At 43.2% G+C, this 11,151-nt stretch overlaps 1 protein-coding gene across 3 annotated transcripts; it reads right to left on the bottom strand.

The window, feature by feature from the left end:
* Positions 1-253: 253 nt before the first annotated feature.
* Positions 254-10,883, bottom strand: si:ch211-13c6.2 (uncharacterized protein LOC100000125 homolog). 3 transcript variants are annotated; one of them, XM_047604476.1, is made up of 13 exons: positions 10,537-10,883; positions 10,258-10,326; positions 7,739-7,763; positions 4,079-4,165; positions 3,861-3,997; positions 3,637-3,759; positions 3,498-3,543; positions 2,473-3,409; positions 2,263-2,383; positions 2,072-2,137; positions 1,884-1,985; positions 1,560-1,797; positions 254-683 (listed from the first exon to the last, which is right to left on the bottom strand). In XM_047604476.1, exons 1-13 carry the CDS (start codon positions 10,585-10,587, stop codon positions 457-459), a joined length of 2,229 nt encoding a protein of 742 aa, XP_047460432.1. In that variant the 5' UTR covers positions 10,588-10,883; the 3' UTR covers positions 254-456. The 3 variants fall into 3 exon arrangements, with proteins under 3 accessions (XP_047460432.1, XP_047460431.1, XP_047460433.1); XM_047604475.1 differs by having other exon boundaries at positions 1,560-1,800; positions 10,537-10,881; XM_047604477.1 differs by lacking the exon at positions 7,739-7,763 and having other exon boundaries at positions 1,560-1,800; positions 10,537-10,610.
* Between the last annotated feature and the right edge of the window lie 268 nt (positions 10,884-11,151).

Below are 11,151 nucleotides of genomic sequence, written 5' to 3'. Positions count from 1 at the left end.
AGGAGCAAAAGCTATGCATTGCCTCGTTAGAAATAGTTAGTAGATTAATATATAAGAGAACGACTGAAACTGCAAGTATTTTTTACGTGGCTTGACCCAGTTGAGAGAAAAATACATCAATTCCAAGTTGTAACATGTTACAGTGTAAGATATGGACACCACTGATAACTGGAACTGATATGATAAAATATGTCATAGTTTTCCTTGTTTTTAGCTCTAAAACAAAAACAGATTAAATTAAAGTAAAAGACAGTTGCAGTAAACAAATGCTTTAATGTTCATATAAACATGTGAACAGTTCATGAACTAAATTCCTGACAAATATGTAGAGCAAATAACTGAGAAAAAAAAGAAGGAACATTTAACCTAAAATATTTTTTCAACAAAAGTATTCATTTACATTTGCGTACTTTTAGTTTTGTAGAACTGTTATGGAAATAATGCCGATGATAACAGTTACTTCCTTGACACAAATTCCAGCAGGGTGGAGGTGATTTTGTCCAGGTTGTTAGAGTAACGGGAGCCCCTATTCATCCTGGGTCCTAGGTCCGTTTGGAGGGGAGGTTGAGAAGAGCGGGAGTCAAAAAACTCCTGAGCAGCAGGTTGGTAGTCCTGTGGGCGTCTGGGTTCTTGAAACCTTTCAGAATAAGAAGGGCGTTGATCTAAATGGCCCCCAAAATCCTCTGAAAGAAAGACAAGATGAAAACACCTTAAATGAAACACAGCGGAAGGAAAATGACTGCTGGCAGAACAAACAGAATTTGTAGTTTATTGATCATCATAATCATGTGAAAATCACAAGTTGAACAACTATGTATGCTTTTTGGGTACACACAATATAACTACTTAACACAAAGCGTGGTTTTAGTGAAGAATGCTTTGTCAAATAAGACCACTTGTCACACTTATTGAAGACATTCCATTAAATATCTGATATACTGGCCTTTAATCCATATAAAACAGCTTCTGCACAACTCTCGACAGAAATATTCTACTAAAATAATTAAATCCTATGTGTACAAGACCTGTCTAAGTGGAAGCCACGATTAACGTGATCGACAAAACCTGCGATTACTCTGAGAGAATATCACTTTATGTCCACTATCAATGAGCTTGGAACTAACTTAGAAGCTTGAGAGAAATACTACGCTTAGTAAAGTGGGCTCAGAGAAAAGGGGCAAACAGTGTTTGCCTGCTATTTCCATTTTCAAGAGGAATCCTCCAAAAGTGGGAGACTTGAGACCCAGGAAGTACAGGTTGCAAAGGTGGTAGTACACTCAATAATACGAGAGATGAATAAATAAAGGTCTGATTTTGTCAGATTTTACAGATGAATTTGATTTACTAATGAAATCAAGAACACTGATGTGTACAAAGGATTGAGTGGCATCTAGTGGTGAGATTGCAGAATGCAACCAACACACTACAGCCCTAATTATTACCTTCCAACTATGAACCAAAACTAATGGCAGTCTTTAGTAGCAGTATTTAATTTGTATCGATTGTGTTGACTAACGCTTTTAATGTGTGGTCTGAAACAGAAATGTCATGCATCAGACCTTCAAAACGGCTTCTGCTCGAGTGTCTGGGTTCCCCACGTTCTGGATGGTGGTATTCCTGGGGGCGTTGCTCGGGCACGTGCTCCCACTGCTTCCAGCCTCTCCTGTTATCGTCTCTGGAGTAGAGGTCTTCTGATGGTCTACGGTCTGAATCTTCTCGTAGGGTTCTCTCATACTGGTCTTGTCTAGGTGGCTGCGTGTAATCGTTTGACATGCTGCCCATACTTTGTCGGTTTGTCTGCTGCAACTCAAAGAAACGCTTGTTCAATTCATCTCTGCTGCTCTGCAAAGAGGCCAAGAATTGGCCACAAAAAAGACACATACCACCACTTTCTCCAACTTTTTGCTCTTGAATTCTTTCAGGAGGCTGAAAAGTTTGTTCTTCAGGAAGTCAGCCTCTTCTGCGTTCTCGATGTCGATGTTTCTCTAGCAGGAAAAAGACATGATCTGTGAGCTGTTGTAAAATAAACAAATCACAAGCTGTAATAAATGTTCGTAATTCATGATCTTACCAGCATATCAAAGACACCATCTGACTCAGAGCTTCCTCTCTGGTAGCTATCAGAATAATTTGGACTCTAAAAAAAAAAAAAAGGAACCAGCCCAACATCAGTTCAAGAGTTAGTGTACACAACTGATTAATCAGGGGTGTAAGATATTAGGCAATAACAGTTAACCAGAACAGCCTATTTTGGCTAATTACCTGTGATTTTCTCATGTGGTCCGAATACTGCGCTCCGCTGAATTCGGGTCTCAGTGATCCAGTAACTGCTCTAGAATCACCACCAAACTTTGGATTTGGAGGTCCGTGTTCATTCCTTAAACTGAAAGCAAAAATCAAACACGTCAAAAAAAAAAAAGCACATACAACATTTCCGTTTAGAACTTACTAGCCCACCATCTTAGCACTCACATCTCCTTTGTCATTTCTAGTTCCTCTGGAGTGGCGTCAGAGAAACGACTCTTTCTTTTCCTTTTACCGCGTGACTCTTCATTATCGGCCCCTGTCAGGAAACGCCTGAATGGCTCAGGGATGTCAGAGAAGGTCCTGGTTGCTTCTGCTCGGCTCTGCGTGGTAGGGGCTGCTGCTCTGCTAGGCCCCGGGCTGTCAATTTTATCCTCTTGATATGGTCCTCCCATTTTATGATGATAATCTCTGATTACACTAAACAAATGGTCCCGTGATCGGTCACTCTCCGCTGGTGGGGTAAAGTTCCTCCATTTGTCTTCTGGTTCCCTTGATCCCTGCCTTCCTGCTCTGTTCATGGGATCATGTCTACCAGAGTCTCTCTCCAGCGGCCACTGTTGTTTATCGCCTTCAGGGTACCCGAGCTTGGAGGGCTGAAACTCTGCGCTCTTAGCTGAACGAACCTGCGCTCGGTTTACTTCCTCGGTGTAGAACTCCTTCAAAGGATCTCTTTCTGGGTAAGATCTTTCCCCGGGGTAATACTTTGCACAAGGAGCCTCCCTGTAATCATGTCTGGAATCATCGTCTGGCTTGAGAACTACACTTCTTCGTGGCTCTTCAACATAATCTCCTTCATACTGACGACGATAATCAGAGTCCAAGCGATCTTCTCTATACGTACTTCTTTCCCTGTAATCTGCCTTTTGCACCTCCTCTGCCGTTCTGTCCTGTCTAAGGGAGTCCTCCCATCGGGACGGTCTGTCTCTGTCCATGTTCGGTACATCTGGATGGAAAGTGGGTGTGTTTGGGTAATCTGGGGGATACATCCTTCGGGGAGAGATCTTACTCTGGTAGTCCTTTAGTTCTGGTAAGAGTGGTGGAACATCGTGTGGGGTTCTCAGTGGGATCCTTCCGTCTCTGTTTTGGTTCTGCCTTGGGGGGCCTTGAGAATTGATAGATATGGCATTAACATCACTGTAAATGTGTTGGGCTTACCTTGATAGATAACTGAATTCACTGGATGAATGTACCTCTTGAGATGTTCAATTTGGTGTCAGTCCTCTTTTTCACCATTAACTGAAACGCACAAAAGTTAACCAAATGCATGTTACTCTCACAATTACATTTTGAAAAAGAGAATATTTAACATGTCTAGTTACCCATACTTACCATCTTTGGAGTTCCTCGTCCATCCTGTCTCTCTATTATTTCTGCTCTGGCTCGCATCACTTTTCCTCCTTGGGTTGAAAGGGATTGTTTATCCCAGGTCACCAAGTCCTGCCGTTTTAGTTCCTACATAAACATTTCATGTTATCATCTTACTGAAAATGCAAAAGAGCTGAAACACAAAAATGTCTTCTTGGAGCTTCCTAAAAATGTTTACAGTGCTTTACCACATATTTCTGCCTGTGTTTACGTCCAATGACATGACGGACCATTTCGGCCATGTTTGCGGTCAGATGACACAGCTCACATGAGTAGTTGGGGCTCGCCGGGTCATTAGATGGCACTTCCTCCAAAAAAGTCAACCCTAAAAACATAAAAGGAATAGTCAAATTTGATCAAATTGATGTGGTATTCAGTAACAAATGTTCGGAAATTTGTTATTCACCAATGATGGGCTCATCCAGCTTCAGGTAATCCAGATATTGTACAATGTTTGTAAATTCAGGCACATGTTGCCGTCTGACAGCTTGCCCTGTAAAACCCGACACTGATGGTTAAAAAAAGAAAACAATGCAGAGTTCTTTGTTTGTTTTTTTTAAATATCATCAAATATAATCTAATCCTTGTAGAGTGCAAACATCTGAGGAATGCTACATTTGATAATCCTGTAGCTTGTGGACTAGTGGATAGGGAAGTGGACTTGGGACCATTGGGCCACTGGTTCAGATGAATGATGAATTCAAGGTTGAAGTACCCTTGAACAAGGCATCTAACCCCCAAAACTGCTTCCCGGTACAGCAAAGGTGTCGGCCCATTTTTCCAGGTTTGCTCCTTGTGTGTCTGAATGGCAACCGTGGGATTAAGCAGTTCTTTGTTTTAACTTTGTTTTTTGAGAACAGTGATTTTCTCAAGGCAGTTTTTCTTGAGGCCTTGTCTGAAAAAGAAAAGGTGAGGACCAAACGGCGACTTCCAGGCACTAACCGCTGAATAAGAATCACAGAAAACCCACTGTGATAGTCCAAATACTGGCGCTGCTGTCTCACATGATGTCGAAATGCGGCAGTTATTCTTTAATGAGGTTCTTGCACATTGTGGTTGTGTTACAGTGGTGGGTTGTTCCATTTGAATTCCAGCACTTTTGATGTCCAGGTTCAAGCAACCCCAGTAACATCTTCATGTATCTACACATCCAGAAATCTGGCAGAAATGCTACAAATGCACAACTAACTGTAGACAATTCTATGAAGGATCTCCCGTAGTTTCTTTGAACACGTAGATCATAACATTTTGCTTTACTTACATCAACAGGGAGGTACAATTTTCTTCAGGACATTTCTTTAGGACTCATCAAGATTGCTGGAACAAGCCTCTCCAGGGTGCAGGTTGGCCAACGTGCACACGTTGTTGTTTGAGGCTTTTTGTAGCAGTTTCTATTCTTGCTGACAAGCTACCAACCTTCCAGTTTTTCCATCTCCTGGATCTGTAGCCCTGATCTCCTCCTCCCAGCTTTTTCAGGTCACCTGCTAGCAGACTCAGTACCTGGACTATTGGTGAGTTTATTCCCCCATCCATGTCACCTCTATACCTGCTGCTGCTGCAGACAAGGTGCTCAAATACTCCTCTCTTGCTCTCCAGAATCTTGCATGCTTGGCAGGATCCATCTGCTTGGATGTCATGTAATCAGTTGGACTACTGCGACGTCCCCGCTACATTCATAGGGCATCGCAACACAAATTTTACTCAGTCTCTGCTAATTCCATTCCTGTCATCTCATTGGCATACTCCTGTGCAGGACATCAATGTCATCACAACAAACCCCATGTGCACCCCTGCCGTCTCCTCGCAGTTGCTCTTACCCTCAACAAAGTCACTCCCTGAGTTAGGTGCATCTCCGGAAACCCTGTTCGGCCATGGCGGTAGACTGGTAGTTACACACCCAGATGACATACAAGTCAAGGAGGTCCCTGTTCCAAACACATCATCCTTTGAATGTATCTCATTCTCACTCCTTGGGTCTCCTCAGCTCCTGGTTGTCCTCATCCCTGCAAGGCCTCCACCACCCTTCTGTCTGAGATCACTGAGCTTCTGACATCCTTCTGCTCTAGGTTTCCATCCACACTCCTGCTCGGGGATTTCAACATCCATAAGGATTCCTCCAGATGGGGCTCCACCCAGGCCAAAGATCACACTTTGGACTTAGTTTGCTCTATTGGCACCCAACCCTCTCATCAGCAGCGCTTGGACATGGTGGTATCTAACCATCATGCCATTATCTTCACCCTTCTTGTCCCCATTAGGGCGCTGTCCTCACAGTGCCCTGGACCCCATCTCCTTTAGGGAAATCCAATCAGTAAGTCCACTGGTTTTGTCAAACCTGCTCCTGACCCACATAGCCCAGACCTCCCCTGATACCTTCCCTGCTGGTCTTGGTGCCCACTATAATGCTGTGCTATCCCCATGCCCCTCCTCGAACCCCAAGCCATCTCCTTCAGGTTGCAGGTTAGAGAGGGTTTCTAAAAAAAAAAAAGAAAATGGCCTCACTTTCCACCGTCTGGCCTTCTGGAGCTCTTTGAGACCACGATTAAATACTACTGCTCCCTCATCAGCTCTCAGTAAAACCATGTCAGAACATTGTCTGCCAACATTAACCACCTGCTCTGCCCTCCCCCTCCCAAGTTCCTCAACTTTTTTGTGGTTTACGTTGATGCCATGCATCAAGAACTCCTAGCATCTAACCCTTCTCCTCTCAGTGTGCCCCTGGCACTGAGCAGTCTACTGTCAGTTGGCCCACTTCACCTCCGATGCTCCATGAATGTCCATGAACTTGCCAAGTTTCAAGGCTGGTATCAAATACTAGCCTCTACATGTCTGCTGCCAACTCCACTGATGAAGGCCTGCTTCCACACTCATCACTGACATAATCAATTCCTCTCTAGCATCTGGCATCTTTCCCCCCAGCTTCAAAACAGCTTCCAACACCCATCCTCAAAAACCTTAAACCTGGTCTGGACCCCAATGAACTCAACAACCCCCGCCCGATCTCATCCCTTTCATCAGCAGGGTTCTGGAAAGAGCAGTAAGTGTCCAACTTCATCAACATCTGTCCAACCATGAGCTCTACGAACCCATGCAATCTGCCTATAGAGCACACCATAGCACTGAGATCACCATGATCAAAATAACCAATGATCTCCTTATACCTGCAGAATCAGCATCCTCATTCTCCTTGATCTCTCAGTTTTTGACACAGTTTACCACACTATCCTCCTTGGTCCTGTCCTGTTCACCATCTACCTGATCCCCCTCGGCCAGATGATGCATTACCACAAACTAGATTTCTGTGACACCATTCACCTACCATCCCTCTATCTATAAAAACCTGGTTGACAACCAAGCTATTCCAACTTAACAATATGAACACACCTCAGGAATATCACCCGTCTCCGCTCCTCGCTCTCAGACTCCGTTGCCAAAACCCTGATACACACATTCATTTTCTCTCATCTGGACTACTGGAATGGAGTCTTGTCCGGGGTTCCCAGCAAAATCCTGGACAGGCTCCAGTACGTGCACCCTGCCAGGGTTCTCACTCACACAGTTTGCTTGTTTCTGCAACTTACCCAAAGCATCCTGGATAGAGCCGCAGACATGTCTACTTGCATCTTTCATTATCCACGTCCATGGCCATTAGTTGGCAGATATAGCAGGTAGACAAATATTGGCCCTTCTTTGACCTAAAATAATTTAATGTGAATCTGCTCGGTATTACTACTGGTTTCCTGGATCAACATTACTCCAATTCACAGGGTTCTGATTAATTATTTTTCAAAATATTTCAGTTTCAAAACAATTTTGCTTATTTGTGAAACTAAACTAATGCTGACATTGGCTTTTGAGATATTGTTTGGCTTCTATTTAAAAAAAAAAAACATCAAACAAGAATCGGAAAACCTACCCTAGTAGACACAAATGGGTCTCCGTGGCCTAATTTTGTGCAACTAAAACACATCAGAATGAGTCTACATTCATGTGTAGAGTCAATTAAGTGCCAGTAAATATATATAGGGCCAAATAGAACAAATTGCTGAAGATGTGGTCTACTTACCCATAGCAACAAGAGAATCCTCTTTCTGCCAGGAATAAAAGGAGAGCAACAAAAATTAATTCAGTCAATTCTGAGTAAGCAGGACACTGATTGTAGTTCACCTCTGCTACAGACAGAGAAAGGGTTATTATATGAAAACAAATATGTTTTTCTTTAAACACATAATGTTTAATCAAAGCTACTGCTCGCTTGAGGTGCAGTACAGGTACATTTCGTCCTCTTGAGCTCCTTTCACACTGATCCGGAATTTTAGTGGCTCGGTTTGGCTTCAGTGTGAAAAGGCATCCAGCATCGACCTGCTAAATTACACGATGACTTCGATGTACCCGCCTGTCGCATTCTGATGTTGTCAATGGACAGCCTGTCGGACTGTCATTGTAGGAGCTCAGGGCTGCGAGCAACTCAAAACAGAGCTTTGGTCTGCTCCCATAAGATCAGTCTTCCTGTTGGTCTCCCTGAGGCCGATCTCTCAAGGGCAGAGATTTTTGTCCATTTTACCAATCAAACAAATCAAATGTGTTATTACACACATAGGTGAATTAGCCATATTTCATGTGAACTGCGCATGCGCAACTGTGTTTATATACAGCTTGTATAGTGATATGGCACACACTTTTGTTTTTTTTTAATTGTTCATGGCAGCGCACTGGAAGGACCGTGACATCCGCGAGCTGCTCTGCATCCAAGGAGAAGAGGAGATTCAGAGGCAGATATTGGGCACTGTGCAGGACACAGTGATATATTCGAATATCAGCAGCCTTTTGAAAGAGCAGGTGTTTGACTGGTCCATTCAGCAGCTCATCAACAAACTGAAAGCATTAAAAAAAGTAACTCCTGATAAACGACAAGACGAGCAGGCACACTTAAATGTGTAATGATGACGTTTGGACACGATGACATATGAGAGACCCTTCACAGAGGGCGGTTGGAAGTGTGAAAGCACGCCAAGGCGGGTTGACCCGAAATCCCATGTTAAATATTTACCATTAGACATAAAATATGTCAAAATGAACACAGGGAATGCAGAATATGCACAAATCCAAGACAGCCGAAAGATTTGGACCGATGATTGGGCGACATCTGCTTCAGTATATAATTACAGTTACTGTGTATTTGGCAGTGAGCTCTTCCAAAAAAAAAAAGACTGCTCAAACACCATCACAGTGGCTATAGAAAAAGACAGAGAGGTGAAGATGCTGCTGACAAGTTGGTAAAGGTGGGGATAAGGCGTTAGTATCTGTAAGACTTAGTTGTCCGTGTGTATTATTTGTCTGCTAGGCCCGACTGTTTAGCAGCACCAAAAGTGAAAGCACTCCTTTCAGTGTTGTGTCAGCTGTGATGTCAGCTGTCGAACCAAAACATGAATCTTCAGAGTTTTTCCATCAAGAAAACCTGGGAGTACAGCAACTCTTGGCCCAAAAATCTTACAGGGACTGAGGTTGGCAAATGTCTGGAAGGAATAGAAAAACTTAAGAAGTATTTCTCATTTGAGACAGACCTAAAAAGGACTAATAGGGGACCATTTCATGCAATATTGTTCCAGAGGATGTCATTTGGCCAAATGACCTGACTCCATTTGAGACTGACTGATTAATGTTAAGTGCTAAAGGTACCAGGACATCTGGTGGCACAAAAATTCTAAAAACCACTTCAGTGCATTGGGGTGTCTGAAGAAAAGTGTTGCTATTGTGGAGACTCCAGGTGTGAGGATGAATCATCAGTCTAAGTGACAATGTTGTTGCCTCCAGTCCAAGTACTCGAAAAAGAAAACGGCGGTTCAGCCATATGTGAGGCTTTCGAAAATACAGTGTCTAACTCGCTCCCACTGTTCTGGCTGTATACATCACAATCGTCGACATGTGATTACGCAAGACAACACGCGGAAACATGAATCAAGTATTGCAGGTCAGGCTGATATCAATATTTGTCTCATTTGGAATAGACTTACTGCAAGGGACCCTCTTCAAAGACACAGTAGTCCTCAAAAATAACCAAGACATACAGCTCAAGTAGTTACTTAAAAGTTCAGCCATGGTTGAAGAGATGCCATGTGAGTTTTTTACACATGCTGTTGAAGGTGAGACTGTCACACCTTTATCCGTTTGAAAGACAAAAATCAGGGGAGTCATTGAAGCACCTTAAGCTTGTAATTGAGGTAGTTACAGAGTCGAATCAACCATCTGCTGCTTACTGTATCACCCATTTGTATCTTGGCCATCCCAAGATGCACTGGGTTATACAGGTAGGTCAGGGGGAAAAAAGGATGATAGGAAATCAATCAAAACACTGCACTGGCCCTTGAAACGAACAACTCCCCGGACATGATTTTGTTAAGAGCCTGAAAGTTTATACTTGGCTGTTTGTCCTTCCCTGTAATGAATTTTATCTTGAACCTAATTTGAGAGGAAAAAGGGGAAATGCATAAAAAGTGACAGTAACATGCTCACTACACACATACAGGTTGTTGTAACATTACTGATATTTAATACGATGTTCACAGACTGATTTGTGGCGTGTACCTTTATATGTGGTGCTGTGGTCAGGTGTATCTTGAACAAAGTTTCCCCTCTTATGGACCTATCACAGATCTTGGAGAGAAAACAAATCCATTAGTGTCAGTCAGCTAACAATTTATTAGGTTCACAGAGATATACACTCGTAGTAGTGGTATGAATCCAGTGATATGATTCAGATGAGTAACAAACTTACGAGGCAATGAGGCAATCAGCTCGCTGATTTATTACATCTATGCTGCATTTTTCCATATTCCTTGAACCGTCAGACAATAGCCTGCTTACCGTGCATGTGATGAATTCAAGCTCCTCGTCGTATGGTGTTTCGATATCCATGGCTGAAGGTATTTGACTTGCCCGGCCTTACCTAGCCTAGCGTCTCCTCCTGGGATTCGGTTGCTAACAGCTTAGCAACTGCTCAACTGGCAAGAGGATGTAACTAAGCTATCTTAGCTAATCGTTGCTTTGCTTTACACGCAACGCATAAACTAACTCTTTGCCAAGACTACAGAGTTAGCGTCGTTGTGCTTTTATTATTTCATCAGCTGTGTGGTGGGAAGCCTGTTTACACCAGAACTGTATTAAAGGGTACGCATTCAGTGGACGGATGGAGCTAATGTGTACTTCCTGTATGGTGGGTGAAATACCGGAAGTGAAAGTCGCTGTCCGTGTGGAATTTAATTGGGACTGATTGGTGCTACAGACAAGAGATCCGCGGCGACCTATGTTCGACATTTACTATAAGTTTGCGTGTGCTAAGTACGTCTGAACTATGGCATGCAAGCCGCCACTAAGCCGTGTGATACAAACGCCATCTCCATGCACGCCGCCTTAACGCTAATTTATAGTTATGCGCTGACCTACGCACAGACCATCCGCGCGTAGTTACAAGTAGTGACA

This window comes from Mugil cephalus, chromosome 14 (assembly GCF_022458985.1).
Source record: "Mugil cephalus isolate CIBA_MC_2020 chromosome 14, CIBA_Mcephalus_1.1, whole genome shotgun sequence".
Classification (NCBI taxonomy): domain Eukaryota; kingdom Metazoa; phylum Chordata; class Actinopteri; order Mugiliformes; family Mugilidae; genus Mugil; species Mugil cephalus.
This window is presented reverse-complemented; position numbering and strand designations above follow the sequence as displayed.

What these genes read in the sequence shown, in the direction of transcription:
- si:ch211-13c6.2 (XM_047604475.1), bottom strand. Translation starts at nt 10,587, where the DNA reads ATGGATATCGAAACACCATACGACGAGGAGCTTGAATTCATCACATGC. An exon ending in GCTGGATGAGCCCATCATTG is followed by an intron (nt 3,998 to 4,078) that starts GTGAATAACAAA and finishes TTATGTTTTTAG; the next exon opens with GGTTGACTTTTTTGGAGGAA. An exon ending in ATGGTGTCTTTGATATGCTG is followed by an intron (nt 1,986 to 2,071) that starts GTAAGATCATGA and finishes TTTTCCTGCTAG; the next exon opens with AGAAACATCGACATCGAGAA.